The 20,988-nt window shown below is 37.5% G+C and overlaps 1 protein-coding gene across 2 annotated transcripts in view; it reads left to right on the top strand.

Moving 5' to 3' along the window:
• LOC126187547 (major facilitator superfamily domain-containing protein 6) overlaps positions 1-10,797 on the top strand; it is a 143,214-nt gene extending 132,417 nt beyond the window's left edge. For both annotated transcript variants that reach the window (XM_049928697.1, XM_049928698.1), the window contains one exon: positions 6,596-10,797. In XM_049928697.1, the coding sequence (XP_049784654.1) occupies positions 6,596-6,675 (80 nt within the window). In that variant the 3' untranslated portion in view covers positions 6,676-10,797. The remainder of the gene's footprint in view (positions 1-6,595) is intronic.
• The last annotated feature ends 10,191 nt before the right edge of the window (positions 10,798-20,988 follow it).

Raw genomic sequence — 20,988 nt, 5'->3', positions numbered from 1 at the left:
TTGAAACAATGACAGCTCAAAAGTTGAATAAGAAATATGTTTACCGTGAGCATTTAAAGAAACAGCATTGTGAAGGAAATAGAATTTTCACTTGAAGATTTTCATAGTATGACTATTTTACAGTTTGCATTAAAGACGTAACTCAACAACAATGTCTCAAATTGCTTTGCTCAGCTTTTGGTTATCAGCTACCTTCAGAAAAGACTATGTACAGTTGGTTTGCAGATTTTTTTCATGGTTGTACTTCTATCAGTGATGAATGCTATCCAAAATTGTTTTTTTTTGCTCCAACATTTCAATGGTAGGTACAACCTTGTGGAGGAGGATTGGCATTTGACTTACCATGAGATTAGGATGCCCTTAAGTATATTGCAAACTGAACAACATTTGATTTTGCTGACTGAAGCTCAAAAATGGGCTGTAGCCAATTGATGTAAGGAAATGCCTAAAAAATTAGACGGAGTTAATGTGAAATCTATATACAGCATCATAATTGGAGATGAAACATAGATGTGCTCATATGAATAAGACACTACGCAGTAATCAATTGTTTGTATGTTCCTAGATGAACCAAAACCAACAAAAGTAGTTTTTGCTGCAGCAACTGCTTTGGAGGATATAAGAACAGTTAATGCTAAATGGTATACAACAATTTGTTTGCCACAAGTAATGGATGAAATTGAGAAAAACAACAGAAAATGTCACATCATTCTTCGTAGTGGCAATGCCAGTTGTCGCCATTGCATATCAAACAAGTGATTTTTTGATGAAGAAAAACGTGGAATTATCATCTCATTGCTCCATATTCACCTGACCAACTTTTTTAAGACTGATTTTCTCCACATCAAGATGCTGTTGAATCCTTTCAAAATAATGTTTTTTAGGCATCAACGTCAGAGAGGAAAGCAGCTTCCAGTATTGGTTACAGTGCATGCAAAAGCATGTAAATTTTAAATATGAGTATTCTGAGAAACAAGGAAGTAATTTGAATCAAAATAATGTTGTTCATTCATTGCATTTTTAAAACTGTTAAGTATGGGACCACAGTTATAAGTATGAGGTATGGTTTCTTCATTATACAGCTTCTCAAGGGCAAAGATTGACAAATTTTTTTATATCAAAATTTACTATGAGTGGACATTCACGGGTGTATCTATACCTAGCAACCAAAATCACTGAAATAGATAGATCTCTGGCATCTGGCACATCAAAATATGAGGAGCACTCAGTAATTCATCACAAAACTGTGTTAGCAAGAAAATTACTGAAAAGTATTAGATGAAACATTTTGTAAATTGAAGTTGATAACCTTGGTTACAAATTCAGTCCACTATATGAAACAAATAAAATCAAACCTTAACCTCTTTTGATAATTTCAAAATGTCAGCTCTTCTTATAATATGTATACTAGAAGAACAGGACTTTGTCATTTTGTTTAAAATTCCTGTTAGTGAACCCTTGTTTCATCACTGGTTATAACAGAGTCTGATTAGTTAAAACTTTCCATTGCAAACTGTTTCATCAGTTTAGGACAAACAAGAGGCAGTGTATCAATGGACTGAGTCAGCTAGGACAAACAGCTGTGGCTGTGGAAGTTTAAACTTCTGTGTCGTATCGGGATTTTACACTAAATTTAGATGTTAGCCATTTGATTATGTTGCTGAGTGAAGACGCACCATCCTTTATTTTGAATGATTTTATTTTAGGAGACTATGGATGTACAATATGCTAATTTATGCATTGCATGTGGTTGGTTTTTCCTTTACATTAGATTATTTTTAAACATTGGTACTATAGATGTAGAAGAGTATTTTTGATCTTTCTCAACCACCACCACCCCTCCCGGCCTGTTCATTTGAATTGTGATTTATTTGTTGAAGAGTCTGAAATTACCCAAAATCTATTAATGTGGAGGAATTCAGTTGATACAGAAAGGATTTGGAGGCAACACGGTTAAAACACTGGTCTCCCTTTTGTGAAAAACAGTGTTTCAGTACTGAGTGATTTGTACAGATTTAGGGTTTACATTGTTCTCATAAATAAAATGAGGTGAATCTGAAAGATTCCTATGAAAAGATGGTGTATTTTGAACAATCCCAAAATATTCCAGTCAATATATTTTTATTTGTGTGCCTATTTCCTCCTAGCTACTTAGCCAAAAATAATTCTGCCCTGTCTGTATGTATGTATGTGTGTGTGTGTGTGTGTGTGTGTGTGTGTGTGTGTGTGTTTTCCAACAAGTTTCATTTCATTGTATCTCAGCATACTAGTATGTCAGGGGTTTTCTCTAATCTTTAATCAGCTGCATGTTTTCACTACTTTATTTACAGAGTCTAATTTGAGATGTTCTGTGTGTGTGTGTGTGTGTGTGTGTGTGTGTGTGTGTTTTTTATTTTTTTTTATATTTATCTCTTTTGAGCAGTTGCCATTTGTGGCTTGTCCTCTCCTGTGCTACCATAATCACCATTGTAAATCATATCTGATTTTTACCTCAGTTATAAATATTCCTTGTGTCCCTGTATGAAGTAAGCCACAGTTACACAACCACAAGATTGTTATTGTTGTGAATATTCTTGTCTCCCCCTATGAAGGAAACCATAGTTCCACATGAACAAGATTCATCACCTGACGTATATAAGTTGATGATGAGATTGTCATTCTAAGAGCTCCAACACACACACACAGATATATATATATATATATATATATATATATATATATATATAGTTATAATAGAAGGAAACATTCCACGAAGGAAAAATATACCTAAAAACAAAGACGATGTGACTTACCAAATGAAAGTGCTGGCAGGTCGACAGACACACAAACGAACACAAACATACACACAAAATTCAAGCTTTCGCAACAAACTGTTGCCTCATCAGGAAAGAGGGAAGGAGAGGGAAAGACGAAAGGATGTGGGTTTTAAGGGAGAGGGTAAGGAGTCATTCCAATCCCGGGAGCGGAAAGACTTACCTTAGGGGGAAAAAAGGACAGGTATACACTCGCACACACACACATATCCATCCGCATATACACAGACACAAGCAGCATGTCTGCTTGTGTCTGTGTATATGCCAGTTGGCACTGGCAGGTCGATAGACACACAAACAAACACAAACATACACACAAAATTCTAGTTTTCGCAACCAACGGCTGCTTCGTCAGGAAAGAGGGAAGGAGAGGGAAAGATGAAAGGATGTGGGTTTTAAGGGAGAGGGTAAGGAGTCATTCCAATCCCGGGAGCGGAAAGACTTACCTTAGGGGGGAAAAAAGGACGGGTATACACTCGCACACACACACACATCCATCCACACATATACAGACACAAGCAGACATATATGTCTTGTTCTCTGCTTTTCATTTCCTGTGAGACTGTGCATGTTGAAATTTTGCCCATGACATTTTAGTGTTAAATTAACACACATTTTAATAAAGAGAAGAGGCACAGTCTAAGTTCAGAGTTGTAAGCAAAAATGATGAAATATATTGATAATTCAGTATAACAATAAATCTTCAGGTCATAGGAAGAACAGAGGAAACAAGGTGGTAATTATCACTAGGAATGGATGGGAATAGTAGCAAAGCTACAGAAGAAAATTGAATAAGCAACTCAAGTGAAAGACTGATCTTATGAGGAAACATCAGTGCTAATTGTACTTTGTTTATACACACACACACACACACACACACACACACACTCTTCATTATTATTTCATAGGTAAACTGACTGTAAGTAAAAGAATCTTTCATTTTGTTTGTATTAGAAATAGTTAACAAATGTAGCTATTAACTGGTACTTACAAACAACATAAATGTTGACTTGGATTATGAGCATTCAGCAGAAGTATTGAGCTAGATAGTTTGTCTGTGTATAACATGCATCCTCCCGTAAATAAATTTCTACTAGATGCAGTAAGTTGGCCAAAAAGAAAGGAAAGTCCTAACTACAGTTAGAGACAATTGATTGTTATCACATAATCTCATTTATCCAGGAGCTCAACTTTTATCACTGCTGAATACAGATTAGATAACAGTTGGCATAATAAATTAGTTAACTTGCAACAGTTTCTGACATAAGTAGTGTTTTAGTGCACATGTATATATGTTTATTCAGCTTTCATAAATACATTTATGTATGAAATTTAGAATAAGGACTTTCTGTTTATGATTCATGAATAGCCATTTGTGCTGTGGAATAAATAAAAATGTATTCATCAGTGTGCTTTACCTTTTCACCTTTGTTTATCACATCTTATACTAGTTATTTTGTTCTATCCTTTCTGTCATTTTTATTTGCCTTACTTTATTCTAATATACCTTCCATACTGATAATGATATGAGGTGAGAATGCACCTCCCTTGTTTATTAGGTAGTGTAATCCACAAAGTAGTGAGCTGTTTTCGTCTGAGTACTGTTTATGCTCTCTCTCTCTCTCTCTCTCTCTCTCTCTCTCTCTCTCTCACACACACACACACACACACACACACACACACACACACACACACACGAATGTGGCTAGAGAATTTTAATACAGTCCCTTGGATATGCCATCACAGTATTTAAGATAACTCAGTCAGACACAGAATCCTGACCAGTGGACGCATTAAAAGTAGAAAAAGGAGTTATTCCTACTTTCAGAACTGTCATTTCTTTTACCAGAGACACAAAAGGGTTATGTTGGGGGAGAGAGGTTGAGATGAACCCACCAGTTGTCATAAAGAGGACTAGTTCTTAATGTGTGTATCATCAGTACTGAAATTTTGCCTTTTATGGGTAAGTATTGGCTAGCAATTAGTTCTCCTTGTAGTATTACAGTTTTGTCAGGTGAATTCTCCTTTGATATAGAGGGATATTTGAAGAGTAAGGGCTATTATGTTATAAAAAATATTAACTAGAAATAGTTTTTATTGCCAGTTTTAGTTTGCTACAAACATTCAATTTTCCATGTGATCGCAGTTCACTTCTAAGCTCTTTCTGTAACAGTGCATTAGTTTCATCAATGTCCTGTGCATACAAGTTCTCCATCTGGGAATGGAACCAGTTGACGATAGCAGTCACGAGTTTGGGTCATCTTCAAATCATTATCCACCAGTCTATTGTTTCAAATGCAGGATGAAGTAATAGTCATTGGTTACAAGGTTGTGACTGTAGGATAGGTGGCCAAAAAGTTCCCAGATACAACATTAAATTGTTTCATTGGTATGGGCAGTGGTGTGTACAGAAGCACCTTTGAGGATGTGACAGTTTCCCACGTTGACAACTTTGCCTTACCTCCTCAGTTTGGTGACTATTTTGCAGTACAATTTTTGACCCACATTCCATGAAATCAATCAGAGGGCTGTCCTTTTTGTGCCAGAAACAGTAGCGATCATTTTTCAAATTGAATAAGGAGATTACTGGAATGTTTTCCATTTTGAGAAGTTGGTGCCACTGGATTCAACGCTGTTTTGATTCTGTATTGGTGTAGGATATCCATGTCTCAATTCCCATAACAGTGTGACAGAACAGAGAAGTTCCATCTTGTCAGCAGTTTCCCCACTTGACAGCTCTGGCTATTTGTCTTTGTTTGTAAGCTTATTTGGTATCCACCTTGTACACTGTTTGTGATATCTCAGCTTTTCCATGATAGTGGTGTGAGTAGTGGTGCATCCAACATGAGGAAATTCATCACCTATATAACACTGACCATCAATTGTTGATCAAATCACAGTTTTTGGTCCACATACTGCTCAGCTTCACCCATCTGGATGTTGGGCCTGCCAATTTGCCCTTTATCACATCCATTTTTAGAGTCTTGATACCATTGTCTAAACTTTTCGTCTCTCATTTCTGTTGGCTAATTTACTAAACTCAAATTCAGACTAAGCTGAGCAGCTGTAGATCGTCCTGCATACAAAATCAAATTACATTATGCTCCTTGGAATTGACAGGAGCGATGATTTTCAAAGCTGCTGCTGTTTGCACTTACCCACAGTCAACTATCTTCTGAATCAAAACATTGATTCCTGTGGTCTCATAAATGATCATGGATAACACTACATCTGTGCAACTTTATTCTGAGGCTGTCAATGTTTAAATATACTTTTGAAATATACATCATTCTAAATATTCTTAGCCATTTTATAGTGATGATTTCATGTTGTTCTTTATTTTCTGCATCTTTATTTCACATTTATCTGCATCTTTATTCCATGTTTACTTCAGCTTGCCTCTGTCATTCATACACTTAAGAAGTACCGTCTCACATTGTTTCATTATTTACAACTATGATGGCCATATAATACTCACATCACATCAATGTTATTCCATTAAGCTTGGTTGTCCACATACTCTTGCTCCATCTGTGGTGGGTAATTCATATTCTGGTTTTACATTACTTAAGACAACCTGTATTCATTACAGTACAAATACATTCACTTTATACACCATATGTACTTGTATAAAAACAAAACAAAAAAATAAAATTTGCAGTTCTTTCTAAATTATTGACTCAATTCTTATTTTTTGTGAATGGTAGTTTTGGTACAATAAAAATGAAATCAGTAGCAGGTAAATAAAAAAAAATTGTTAACCTTTGTTTTGATGATTTTAGATTCTGAAAGCCCAAGATACGCTGCACCAAGTGAGGCAGTGATGATGCTGAGTGATCAGCAGGAAGCACCAGTTTCATGAGTGATGAGTGCTGCGCTGTGCGTTGAGAAGATACGAAGCCTACTTTTATAAGCTTGAGGCAGCTTATTGTGTTACTGTCTGTTGTCTCTGAACAGTTTATTTTTATATGGATAATTCCAGATGATGATGGACATCACATTATAGACAGTGAGATGCCAATGACTTATAATGGGTATTTATTTCAAGTCAGGACTGTAAGTTCATTACCGGTGAAACATTTTATAATAGCTGTTGTTTCTGCAACAACAACAAAAAATTTATCTTGACTAGCGGTATAGATGAAAGATGATCCAAAGAATGCACTGTGTGTGGTATCATAGTTTTTGTATATAGCTTCAGGTTCAGTATGAAAATAAGAACTTCAAATTTTTCATGACATATAACAGAAATGTCAGCATTAAACATAAATGAAGAAAAGAAAATCTACTCATGTTCTACATCATATATTTTTCACAACATGAACAACGTCCCAAAAAATGGATAGATGTTTCCATAAATTCTAGACAAGAACATAGTACATGTGCTGACACCAACTGTTTTTAAAGAAACAAAATGGGTAATAGTTTGTCAACTGTCCTTGTCATTCTCATAGTCATTCACCTTGTAATGACTGAAAAATGCATTGTCCTTATTTTTAACATGAACATTGGAATATGTGGGTACAGTTGTACTTAATTGAAGCAGTATGTTCTTCATGGAAATTGATTTGGTTGCTACTTGTGATATTCATGTGTAAAAACTGTTTTAAAGTACAGGAATTAAGCTCTCTTGCACACTGCACCCGGTTATATGTGCATAATATTGTTTTGTTTTCTTCTTTGTTGTAAATTTTTGTCAGTTCTTATGTGTGCAGTATAGCACATAGGTCTGGTGATACCTTGTCATATTGGCCAGTAGTTATCAGGAAAAGGTTGCTCAGATTTTCCAAGCTTTTGTTATCTAACCTTCACAAACATGCAAGTCATCTAGTGTAATATAATATAGATAAAAAATCTACTTACCAATCAGCAGCAATAAAGAGTGTCTTGTATAAGCAACAGTTCTCTTTTGTCCCTTTTTAGCCCTAACCCAGTGTCTAGGCAATCTTCTTTGCTTCATGATTGTCACCGACATCATTCAACCCTTTGCTCCCTGGTGGGAAATGAAGAATATTCTATGTACAAATCTGTAGTTTCATGACAAAGTATACTGATAAAATTTTCATGAGATTTCAGCTGCGTCAAGTGGTTGAATATCTATAAGGTTTCAGCTTAGTGCTCCTTGGCCAAAAGATTGTGGATATTCAATCACTCAATGTGACTGAAAGTCAGAGAAAATTTTATCAGAAGACTACTGGCACTCTCCATGTGAAAGCTGATGTTTCTTTGTAACAGTTTGTCTGAAACTTTCTGTTGCCACGTGGTAAGTAGATTTTTTTCTGTGTGTATTCATGGAAGTACTATATTAGAAAGACTTTTTGTGGATAATGAGTTCAGTTATATTTCAAGTCATCATTATAACCAAGCTCCAAATTGCATGAATGTTGACAGTGATAAGGAGCTGGAGAAGAGCAATTGTAAGCAACCTCCTTTAGAAAAGTCGTAACTTTTATCCAGTGTTAAAACAGGGTGTTGCTGTCATGTGTAATGGATAATACAACTAACATATTTATAATATTTGTGATTTTTCAGTTGAGTTCATTTAGTTTTGCTCATATGCAAATTCTTAAGACATTTCCCCTATTAGCTCTGCAAAATTCAGTGTCAGTTTAAGGATTCCTAAAAATAAAAAAAACTATATGGCTGTCCCTTGTGTATGGTCAGTTTTCAATTCATCTCTACATGACCAGTCAATCCATTTGACACAATACAAAATCGTAAAAATTTGGAAGTTTAATAAAGTCTTATTCCTTAACGTAATGAGGTGTTCAGAGAAGGATGGTATGGGCTATAATGACTGAAGAGATGTGGCTTCACTCATGAGAAACTGTAAGTAAAAAGAAATAGTAACCATACCATGAGATTAAACTGACCTGCAATGTTAGTGAATTCAAAAAACATTTTCTGTAAATGAAGTTGTAATTGTTTCTCCAAGCATAAGGAAGAGCCAGTCCAGTACCTGTGATGTACCAAAAATTGCTTTATCACTCATTCTCCTTTAAAAAAAATTGATATTTCTTAAAATAAATAGAATAGAGCATTAAGCAATGACACTAAGTTGCAGTTATGTTATAGCCTGTCATAACAGGACAAGAAAATGCATATAATTAGTCAAACAGTCAGAATCTTTTCACCCTTCATTTGGCTCTCTATGTTTGAAGGAACACTTTTTCAAGATTTTAATGAGTTAAAATTTTGTTGTTGTATGTACCTACGTAAGCAAAAGCAATTTGCTGCTGATAGCAGGATGTCGAGGAATACATAAGTGAAAAATGCTTCAGTCAAGAATAATTTTAGTGAGCTTTTATACAAGACATGCAGGATGCACATAGACTACAATTAGTTTCTTGCCATAGATGAAGTACTGTGTCAGATTTAATGCTGTCTGTGAGCATGAAAAAATATTTGTTCGTGAACAAGAAAAAATATTTGTGTCTTATTTCTGTTATAAGTCATTAGCAATTACACCATTTACATATATTGAATCTAAATGGAGTATGTTAAATTGCACTGACATCCATTGTTGGCCAAAGGTTTCGCTACTATATTTTGTTCAGTTACAAACAAATATGAATGTAAACTACAGAGATCTAATAGTAATACATTTCATTAAGCTTTTATTCCTGTATTTCACAGATGTGGGCCGTATGAAAGTAAGAGTAACAGTTTTTAAAATGTTAATTTTTAGAAAAACCAAGTACATAATTTTAATTTACACACTTTCTGCCACTTTTCAACAGTCTCCATTCCTGTCCACACATTTTTCCATCATGCAAGTGTGAAAGTACTCTTGTCATAGAACTGTTCCAAATTCTCAAAGACTAACAAACAAAATACAAAATATAGTGGTGGTCAGTGGGTGCCAAGTCATGACTGTAGGGAGGATGTAGAAGAGTTTCTTCACCCAAATATCCTGACATTCTCCACAGCGAAAGAGCAAAATGAGAAAGTGTGTTATCTTGGTGCAGGATGATCTTCTCAGAGCTTTTACCACAGAACGCACGATGGAGCTTCAAAAGTCTTGATATAGTGGGCAACATTTATGATTTGGCCAGATTCAAGAAACTGAATCAGAATGCAACCCTGTTCATTCCAGATGACAGTGCCCATTACTTTCCCAGCAGAAGTCACTGTCTTCAGTTTTTTCTCCAATGACAAATCCAAGGGGTCTGGTGTTTTGTTTCAGGTAATAATGATAGAACAAGCTTTCATTACATCCACAACATTAATTAAAAAATTACCACCTTCATTTTGATATCTCTGAAGATTTTGGGTAATAGTTCTTTTCTGAATTTTGTGGTCCTCTTGTCAGTGAATGTAAGGCACAAACTTTTCGACAACCGAAGCTTTGAATCATTTCTTTCACTGCTCTGTGTCCTACTGCAAGATTTGGCATGATTTCATTCACTGTAACACACCTGTCTTCTCTAATGCACCCATCAACCCTTTCCTTGTGTCCCATGGAAGTAGTTCAAGGATGAGTGCTACATGGCTCATCTTGGATGCTTATGTTTCCAACTTGGAAATGTTTCATCCATCTCCTAACACTGTTGGCTTACACCCATGCAGACATCTCCATACATACATTGATGTCTGATAATAGTTTCAGCAGCAAATTTTCCCATTTTAATGAGGAATTCAGTGACAGCATGTTGTTGAAACAAAACATCGATGTCAGCTGTTTTAGAAGTACTTCCCCTGGTTGCTCGATAGATCCTAATGATATGCAACATGTGGTGTAAAATCTGTAGAATTCAATCCTGTTGTCATTTTGGTTACTTTGTTTGCAGATCAGCATAAGTCATTAGTGCCTACAGAAAATTTGTGGTTATGTAGCATGAGTCCAAGAAAACATGTTTACAAAATTGCAACTGTCATATTAAGTATGGCAGAAGGTCTGTAATAAGTGGATTTTTGTCATCACTCAATGGATATAACAAAATGGAAGTGTTTGCAAAAGCTAATGCATGATGCCTACCTATCTCTGAACAGAGATGATAATGAAAAACAAATAAATAAATATGTTTATGACTCATGTGTCTTTCTACAAACTGTGTGTCTCTGGACTTATTAAGTTTTAAAACATTATGACTGTAAATTTATGTTATAACTACTTACTGAAAAATTTAATGATGCAATACTTCGTCAGTAGTTTGTTCTTCTTTCACAGTGAAGTGGATGATTTTGCTTGTAGAGTATCTGAAGGTTGCTCCCATGAGATGGTTACACACAATTGAAAACCATAAATCACCAGGTTTCTTTTCATGTTTTTCATAAAGTAGACCTATCCACCCTGTCAAGAACCTATTCTGTACACATGATACTCAATGGAAAAAAAGTAGAATAGATATACCTTCTTGCCAATTGAATATAAAATATTCTGTTTTTATTTTGTAATAGTTTAAAGTAGCTGTGATATCCTTTTTTAAGTGTACCTACTTCAGTGAACAAAGAATGTGGTGGCAATTAGTATGTGATGCCGTAGTATTATCAGTAGTTAACAGACTTGCAGAAGTAGTTGGTGTAATTTTAGTGGAAAACATTAAACACCTTTACTCACTGATCCTGTGATATTGCCAAAGAAGCAAAAAGATCAGAGATGGGCTCTAATAGAAAAATTATAATTTAATAATTGGTTGTCAATGTTCCTGTTGTCACACACTAAATGTTAAAATATTTATATTTTGAATTAGATGTTTTGTATTTTTGTAAATAAATTGTTTTTCAAACAGCTACTGGGATTAAAAAGTCTCTTCACCATTTCACTTCTGCACACATTTTTCCTTTGTATCTTTATCTATTGACAATAACTGTCCCAGAATTGTTTTGACATAGTGTGCTGCTTTACAAAGTCCTGTAAACTTTATGAGTGAATATTTTTAATAAACAGTTCTACACATTTGACACAAATTTAGGCATTAATTGCAAAAGAATTTAGAGGTTTATGAGGTAACAATAGAAATGGCAAAGAAAAAACATGCTGAGAGTAATTGTTAGGTTTATATATTAAAAAGTACTGACTCTATTATTGTAATGCCTAACATAAATGGTCCGTCATAATTAAAGCAAATAAAAAAACATCACTACCATAAATAAAGTAGCAGTGAGGAGGTATTAAGACCATTACAAACAATTGGAAAGGAGTAAATGGTTAGTGAAACATCTAACAGGCCTGACAAGTCTTACAAACATTGTATGTGGAAGTTAAAGGTATTTATTGGAATATGTACCTTCTTGTACACTGACAGAACAGATGTGAAAATCAGTCACATTTTAAAAAATTATTGCTAACAAGGAAGCAGTAGTTTCTTTATTAAATAAATAAAGATAGGAAGGAAGAAATCATGTAGAATTTATGCTGTATGGCAACAAACTGACCAATAGAAGTTATATATAACAAAGGTTAAATGAAAAAAATAAGACACTTTTCTTCCATAAACTCATTGGTCCATTATTATTATTATTATTATTATTATTATTATTATTGCTTCTATTACTGTTAGCAGCATCCCTGAATATGGAAGTTAATAGGAATATAAAAAAAAGGGAGGAATGTTTATCTGTTTAGCAAGAGTAATAGAAGGCAGATTTCAGACTACCTAACAGATCAAAACGAAAATTTCTGTTCCGACACTGACAATGTTGAGTATTTATGGAAAACGTTCAAGGCAATCGTAAAATGCGTTTTAGACAGGTAAGTGCCGAGTAAAACTGTGAGGGACTGGAAAAACCCACCGTGGTTCAACAACGAAGTTAGGAAACTACTGCAAAAGCAAAGAGAGCTTCACTTCAAGTTTAAACGCAGCCAAAACCTCTCAGACAAACGGAAGCTAAACGATGTCAAAGTTAGCGTAAGGAGGGCTATGCGTAAAACGTTCAGTGAATTCGAAAGTAAAATTCTGTGTACCGACTTGACAGAAAATCCTAGGAAGTTCTGGTCTTACGTTAAATCAGTAAGTGGCTCGAAACGGCATATCCAGACACTCCGGGATGATGATGGCATTGAAACAGAGGATGACACTCGTAAAGCTGAAATACTTTTTCCAAAGCTGTTTCACAGAGGAAGACCGCACTGCAGTTCCTTTTCTAAATCCTCGCACAAACGGAAAAATGGCTGACATCGAAATAAGTGTCCAAGGAATAGAAAAGCAACTGGAATCACTCAACAGAGGAAAGTCCACTGGACCTGACGGGATACCAATTTGATTCTACACAGAGTACGCGAAAGAACTTGCCCCCCTTCTAACAGCCGTGTACTGTAAGTCTCTAGAGGAACGGAAGGTTCCAAATGATTGGAAAAGAGCACAGGTAGTCCCAGTCTTCAAGAAGGGTCGTCGAGCAGATGCGCAAAACTATAGCCCTATATCTCTGACGTCAATCTGTTGTAGAATTTTAGAACATGTTTTTTGCCCAAGTATCATGTCGTTTTTGGAAACCCAGAATCTACTCTGTAGGAATCAACATGGATTCCGGAAACAGTGATCGTGTGAGACCCAACTCGCTTTATTTGTTCATGAGACCCAGAAAATATTAGATGCAGGCTCCCAGGTAGATGCTATTTTCCTTGAGTTCCGGAAGGCGTTAGATACAGTTCCGCACTGTCACCTGATAAACAAAGTAAGAGCCTATGGAATATCAGACCAGCTGTGTGGCTGGATTGAAGTGTTTTTAGCAAACAGAACACAGCATGTTGTTACCAATGGAGAGACGTCTACAGACGTTAAAGTAACCTCTGGCGTGCCACAGGGGAGTGTTATGGGACCATTGCTTCTCACAATATATATAAATGACCTAGTAGATATTGTTGGAAAGTTCCATGTGGCTTTTCGCGGATGATGCTGTAGTATACAGAGAAGTTGCAGCATTAGAAAACTGTAGCAAAATGCAGGAAGATCTGCAGCGGATAGGCACTTGGTGCAGGGAGTGGCAACTGACCCTTAACATAGACAAATGTGATGTATTGCAAATACATAGAAAGAAGGATCCTTTATTGTATGATTATATGATAGCAGAACAAACACTGTTAGCAGCTACTTCTGTAAAATATCTGGGAGTATGCGTGCGGAACGATTTGAAGTGGAATGATCTTATAAAATTAATTATTGGTAAGGCGGGTACCAGGTTGAGATTCATTGGGAGAGTCCTTAGAAACTGTAGTCCATCAACAAAGGAGGTGGCTTACAAAACACTCGTTTGACCTATACTTGAGTATTGCTCGTCAGTGTGGGATCCGTACCAGATCGGGTTGATGGAGGAGATAGAGAAGATCCAAAGAAGAGCAGTGCGTTTCGTCACAGGGTTATTTAGTAACCGTGATAGCGTTACGGAGATGTTTAGCAAACTCAAGTGGCAGACTCTGCAAGAGAGGCGCTCTGCATTGCGGTGTAGCTTGCTCGCCAGGTTTCGAGAGGGTGCGTTTCTGGATGAGGTATCGAATATATTGCTTCCCCCTACTTATACCTCCCGAGGAGATAACGAATGTAAAATTAGAGAGATTCGAGCGCGCACAGAGGCTTTCAGACAGTCGTTCTTCCCGCGAACCATATGCAACTGGAACAGAAAAGGGAGGTAATGACAGTGGCACGTAAAGTGCCCTCCGCCACACAGCCTTGGCTGGCTTGCGGAGTATAAATGTAGATGTAGATGTATTATTGTCGCAGTCTGTTGCTAGACTTACAAAACTTAATACATGCTGAGATCTGATACAGTGAGAACAGATGTGAAGCATAATGCAGTACCTTGAGACTGTTTTTATTTAGAACAATCGCACATTTCATGGATAGAACAAGTTAGATCAGTTCAAGCAAGCTGCTGTGTAACTAGCTAACATAAAGCGAGTACTGTCAAGTTTGTTTGGTAACCAAATGAGAATTAATACACAGAAATTAATAGTCATAGAACTTCACTCTGCTGCAAGAAGAAATCGATGACAGCACTCTGGCAGCCAGTGTATGAACCTTGTTAACAGCTCGTCGACCTGTCATCACTGTGATCTACTGCGTGTCACTTCACGATCCTCCTTGGGGAAAATGGGTTGTCATTCTCAATTTGCACTGGGAACCTTGTCCAGGAATTGTGCCACCCGGAATGTGTATGGCTTTGTGTTTGAGCCGGCGATGGTTCCAGTTGAGGTTGTTGAATTTCAATCATAGGTTGCGGCTGGTTGCATTGAGCATTATGGTTGTGACATTTCTTGCAAAATGAAAGCTGTCTTCACTCTGTCAATTGAGACAGTGTTAAGCTTGCCATTGATGGGAATTTCTAATGTTCGTCCACTTTGGCTAAGGATACGATTCAGGATGTACTCGGAGGCATCAGTGCAGGTTTCACCCCATCTCTGCCCAACATTACGTACTGACAGGTTTGAGTCTTGATGCACAAAGATTTGTGGAGTTCTGTGACGCGATGCTTGACATGACCAGATTTGTGACATTCATTATCAAGTGAGTAATGAAACCTGATTCTTTTGAGATATCCAATATGATTGTACATATGTTGATGAATTTATCAGGTAGTTGTAGAACTTCTCAGCCAGAGAAGCATCTTGGTTTGGCTCACAAATGTTATGTAGGCCGAGTAAGACTAATGGTAACACAGATGACCAATTTGACTCATGGCACAGTAGTGCAGCTTTTAACAGCTGGTGCCACCATTCAATCATACCATTGGGTAGCACTCGAACTGACATCCTCGGTCTGTTGCGATGTGAAGTAGGCAACCAACACAGGATACTCACTATGAAAAAAAGACAATGGCCAATGTCTTGGGTGAAATTTTTCCACTGGGATGGCCTCTGGCCCGCCATTGGGTAAAACAGTCAGTCATTTCAAAAGATATCGTTGACCATCTGAAGGGGGTAATGGTTCTACCACATCATTGTGAACATTTGCAAATCGTGCTATTAAGTCATGAAAATCCCCTATTGGGCCATGTATATAGCAAGAAATCCTGCTGGGTTGGCTTTGTGAACATGCACAAGCTCAGGTTTGACAATCTTTTTGTATTCCTGACCATACAAGTTGGCTAGTTATTATCTTTTCTGTTGCCTCAATGCCGGGGTGACATAGGTTGTGTAAGCTTTTGAAAACATGAAGATACAAAAGAGCAAATTGTACAATTCAGAACCTCACAGTACAGTTTGACATTCATGCCTGGAACACCAGTAATTCTCAGTTCAAGACCGGATGCTGTGTCTTTTTAACATTTCTGTAGCTCCTGATCAGATTACTGCGATGTGGCTAGCTGCATGAAGTCTACCATCTCCATGATATCGCTCACTTGGGGAAGGCAGTGTGCCACTACGCAATCCATTCCTGACAGGTATTGCACATCTGTGGTAAATTGTGCGACAAACTCCAATTGATTATATTATCTTAGCCAACTTTTGTCAGTATTTTGCCAAAAGGCATAGATGAGGGGTTCATGGTCTGTATAAATTGCAGATTCCCTCACTTCCAAATATATACAAAAACATCTTATGGACTCGTAAACAGTGAGTAATTCGCGGTTGTACACACTCCATTTTTGTTGTGCTGGAGAGAGTTTATGTGAGCAAAACACAAGGGGGCTGCCAGGCATTGTGTACTTATTGATGTAGCAAAGCACTGATTGTGATTTGGCTTGTATCAACTGCAAGTGTGATAGTTGTTTCTAATTCTGAATGTGCAAGAAGTGCTGCATTTGCTATGCTTTGTTTAGCTGGAGTGAAAGCTGTGTTCATTGTGTATGTCCACTTTATCAGTGTTCTTCCTTTAACTTTAGGACCAGGCAATGCCATGGTAAGAAGCTCTTGATGTTCTGCTAAATGAAGTAGATGGCACCAATAAAGACTGAGAATTCCTAAGAATCTGGACAGTTTTTAGTAGTCTGTGGCAATGGAATACGTAATATGGCTTCAACTTTTCTGGTAATCGCAAAGATCCCACTGGTTATATGAGGTGGGCCTGAAAATACACTTCAAAAAGTTAAACATGATGCTGTATTTGTTTAGGTTTCTAAAACCTAGAGTAAGTCCTGCTAGTGTTTCACTGCTGTTGCTAAAAAATGAGAAAATCGTCAACATATGCAAAACAATATGACAGCCGTGTAGCACTGATTCTATGAATCTTTGCCATATCTGGGCAGCATTTCTTAATCCAAATATCATGAACAGACTTTCGAAGAGGCCAAACAGCATGATGATAGTTGTCTTTGAAATATGTTTCTCAGCTACAGGAATTTGAGTATAGGGTTTCGCACACTCTATTGCACTAAATACTGTTGCGCCAAGTAATGCTTAGTTATAGTCTCTCAATAGCGATATGGGGTAATGATCTGGTATTGTCCTAGTATTAAGGGCATGGTAATTCCCGCATGGGCACCATGTGCCACTCTTCTTTGGGACCAGGTGAAGAAGCAATAACCATAAGCTGGTAGGTGGACGAATGGTGCCTTCTTCAGCATGGAATTAAATTTGGCTTTTGCAGTGGCATAACAGTTTGGAGCGAAGCATTTGGGTCTGCTTGAAATCGGTGGGCTTGCGTTAATATAATATATGGGGCTGTGATATACATCTTTTGGGGCACCTGGAGGATGCATGATACTTGGGAACAGTTCCAGTATCTCAGCGTATATACTGACTTTCAGCCAGTTCAGCTTGGCATTGTGTTCCATTGTGCTGCATCAAAACCCATTGGCAGAAAGGCTGATGATGCTGTCGACGAGGCATGTGTTGGCAGTAGGTGATAGTGCATTAAAAAGTGAGCCCCGGTGATTGGCTCCTTCACATCTGCCACAGTAGAATTCCACACAAACTCATGACTTTGTTGCAGACATAATGCCATGTGTTTCGTTCCATAAGTCATGATGGTGGAGTTGTTAGCTGCAGAGAAGTGTAACAAGGTCGGTGGTCGATACTTGTGTATCAGGCTCTGCTGCAAAATACATAGATCAGAACCAAAGCCCACTAAAATTTTCATCCTGCTTCGCAGTCTGTTATGAAGAGTGGCAGAGATGGCGACAAAGTCAGGTGCGTGCTACTTCAAGCTTGTTTACAATTAAGGAAAGAGCATGGTGAATTGCACTTGTGCACTTGGCCTCCGAACTTTTGATGATACCAGCAAGTGTCTGGCTGGGTGGTGTCATATGCTGCTGAGAAGTTTGTGGGGGAACAGCTTCTTGATCATTTCTGGAAATGCCCCCTAGCGTGCTCATGAGAGAGTAGTTCATTGATTTGTTTATACAGTGCATCGACCTGGTTTGTGAGGCTGTTGTAATCTGCATGCATCACTACTGATATGCTGTACCATGTCATTGTAATATAGTTACAATTCAGGAGGTCGGCACAGTTGCATGCTGAATGCTGTTCGCCACGATGTTTAGTGGTGTTTCCATTTTGGAAGCTATAATGGCTGTGCTGGCTGGTGACTACTACATAATGTGCAAAACAATGTATCTGGCACTGTGCACATGCCCACTTTGCTTCGTAAATGGCAGAGTTATTCAGATGGTTTTCTATCTCCATTCCTCCTGCATCAGTACCTGTCTCACTCATTCTCCCTGTGAAGCTGATTCCCTACAAATTAACTCAACCTTTAGCTTTGTGTATGCTTCTGGTGTTGCGGTTATTACATCTTGCACATCTGCTGTGTAACGATGATCTAATTGGCTGACCATCAGTATGTATTTGGTGGAGTCTGTAGTCACTCCAGCACAGAGAAAACTTGCCTCTACCTGTGTGAACCATAACGCTGGGTTGTGTACCCAAAATGATGGTAGCCACACACTGCAAGTCTGGATACTGCGGGGTCACCAGTGTCGCAGTCTGTTGCTAGTCTTATGAACTTAGTACTTATACTGCAGCAAGAACAGATATGAAACATAATGGAGTATTGTGAGACAGTGTTTTTATTTAGCACAATCATATACTATCTGTATAGAACAAATTAGATCAATTTATAGAAAGCTGTTGTGTAACATCAAATGTAAAGTGAATGCCATCAAGTTTGTTTGGCAGCTAAGTGAGAATTAATGCACAGAAATTAATCTGACCACCGCACTCCTGGTAGCCAATGTGTGAACCCAGTTGGCAGCTTGTCAAGTGAATCAGGTGTCCACCTGACGTTGCTGTGATCTGCTGCATATTGCTACATTATTATTTCCTTTTTTTTGCACCCTGCCATCCTTTCACTGTCCTTCATATGTTGCTGCATTTGTGTCTGTAGAGGTTTCAACACAGCTGAGCTCTCAGGAACAAAGTGATCTTCCTAAATAATGTATACAATAAAGTATGTGAAAACAATAAATTATGAGATGAAATGTGTAAAGAAGAATAAGCTACCATCACTCACATTGAAAGGAATATGTCATTGTATGATACTAATCATTGTATGATACTAATTTATTCTCAATTAATCCCATTGTTATCTAGTACCTGGCTTTTTTTTATCTTTGTAGGAACATGGTACTGTTAAGACTGTGCATGCAGAGGAACTGCCTTACAAGGGGAGGCCGCCAATTGTGAAATTCAGATTCAATTCATACTGCGCATGATAAAAGCTCATGGCCAGAGGTGTAATGTGGCAAAGCACCAAGATGCACTTCTCAGCCGTTGTCGAGAAAATCGACAGTTAAAATAAACCATTGCGGTGAAATACTCTCAACGATTACTAATTATCGACAGCGTCGTGGCTCAGCGGTAAGCGCTCGGGTTCGTAATCCGAACGTCGCTGGATCGAATCTCGCGCCACGCAATTTTTTTTTTTTTTTAGTTTTTGTTTTTTGTTATTCAAATGTGTCTATACACACACGCACTCACACACACACACACACACACACACACACACACACACACACACACACATACATATATAATTCCCGGCAATCAGTTGCAACAATTATGCATATAATAAGTTGTTGAAGGTCGTTTGTCGTGTGGAAAAACTGGCGACTTCGAACATCATTATGTTTTCCGCAAACAAAGTTGTATTTCACAAATGTTATTAATTGTCTTCATAATGTTAACCACTTATAGTTAACGGAAGACGTAGAAACGATATTCCGAAACGAATACGTATAGCGTATGTCAAACGTTCGAATTAGAATAGAAACCCCACGAACACAAATTTGCTGTGGCAGATGAAATATAAGCTCCGTTACTCGCTCGTTACACTTGGACACATGTTGAATGGGCCGAAACGAGCCGCCGCATAAAAGCGTAGTTGCCTGCTAACTTCGAAAGAAGGTAGATGCGGTCCCTAGCGCAACTTATAACATCGTCGAAAATCAGTGCGGACGTGAGAGCTTTGGTACACCCTGTTAAACAAACGGAAAAAAAGAGGCGGTACAATTAGAGAGCGATCCGCCTTCACCAAAATGCATAAGCAATTCATTAATAGTTTATATATATATATATATATATATTAAAAAAAACTAATAATAAAAAAAATGTTGCATGGCGCGAGATTCGATCCGGCGACCTTCCGATTACAAACCCGAGCGCTTACCGCTGCGCCACGACGCTGTATAAAATTATTAACCGTAGAGAGCATTTCACCACAAGGGTTTCTTTTAACTGTCGATTTTCTCGACAACGGCTGAGAAGTGCATCTTGGTGCTTTGCCACATTACACCTCTGGCCATGAGCTTTTATTATGCGCAGTATGAATCGAATCTGAATTTCACAATTGGCGGCCTCCCCTTGTTAGACTGTGTGTTGGCTAAGTAATTCAAGTAAAAAGAAAGGAGCTATGAAATCAACAACACAACCCTAAGATGAGATGATGATTGAGCATGTACAGAGGTCTACAATCTAGTCATTGTCAATCCCATGTTACATATACATGTACAAATGTAATTTTTTACTAGACTGAGTATGGAATTGCAGTATGTAGAAAATACATGATGGTTTGAGGTAACGGGAAAGATGAAAAGAAAAATTTAGAGATAGTTTTCAAAGCAGAAAGCAGAAGTGCTATCTGTGCAGCTTGTTTCTTAATGTATACCTTGACTTGTTCTACATTCCTGAGCATACTATATTTAGATGAATAAATGAATTAAACTTGAAACAGACATTTTCCAAGAAATTAGGCACTCAGAATACATTGATACCTTTAATTGATTTGTATGATTTACTGGATGTATATATTCTTAAATTATTCTGAGTAGAGTTACATTCTCCTTCAGTTGACTTTGTTGC

The sequence above is a fragment of the Schistocerca cancellata genome, chromosome 5 (genome assembly GCF_023864275.1).
Source record: "Schistocerca cancellata isolate TAMUIC-IGC-003103 chromosome 5, iqSchCanc2.1, whole genome shotgun sequence".
NCBI lineage: Eukaryota > Metazoa > Arthropoda > Insecta > Orthoptera > Acrididae > Schistocerca > Schistocerca cancellata.
This window is presented reverse-complemented; position numbering and strand designations above follow the sequence as displayed.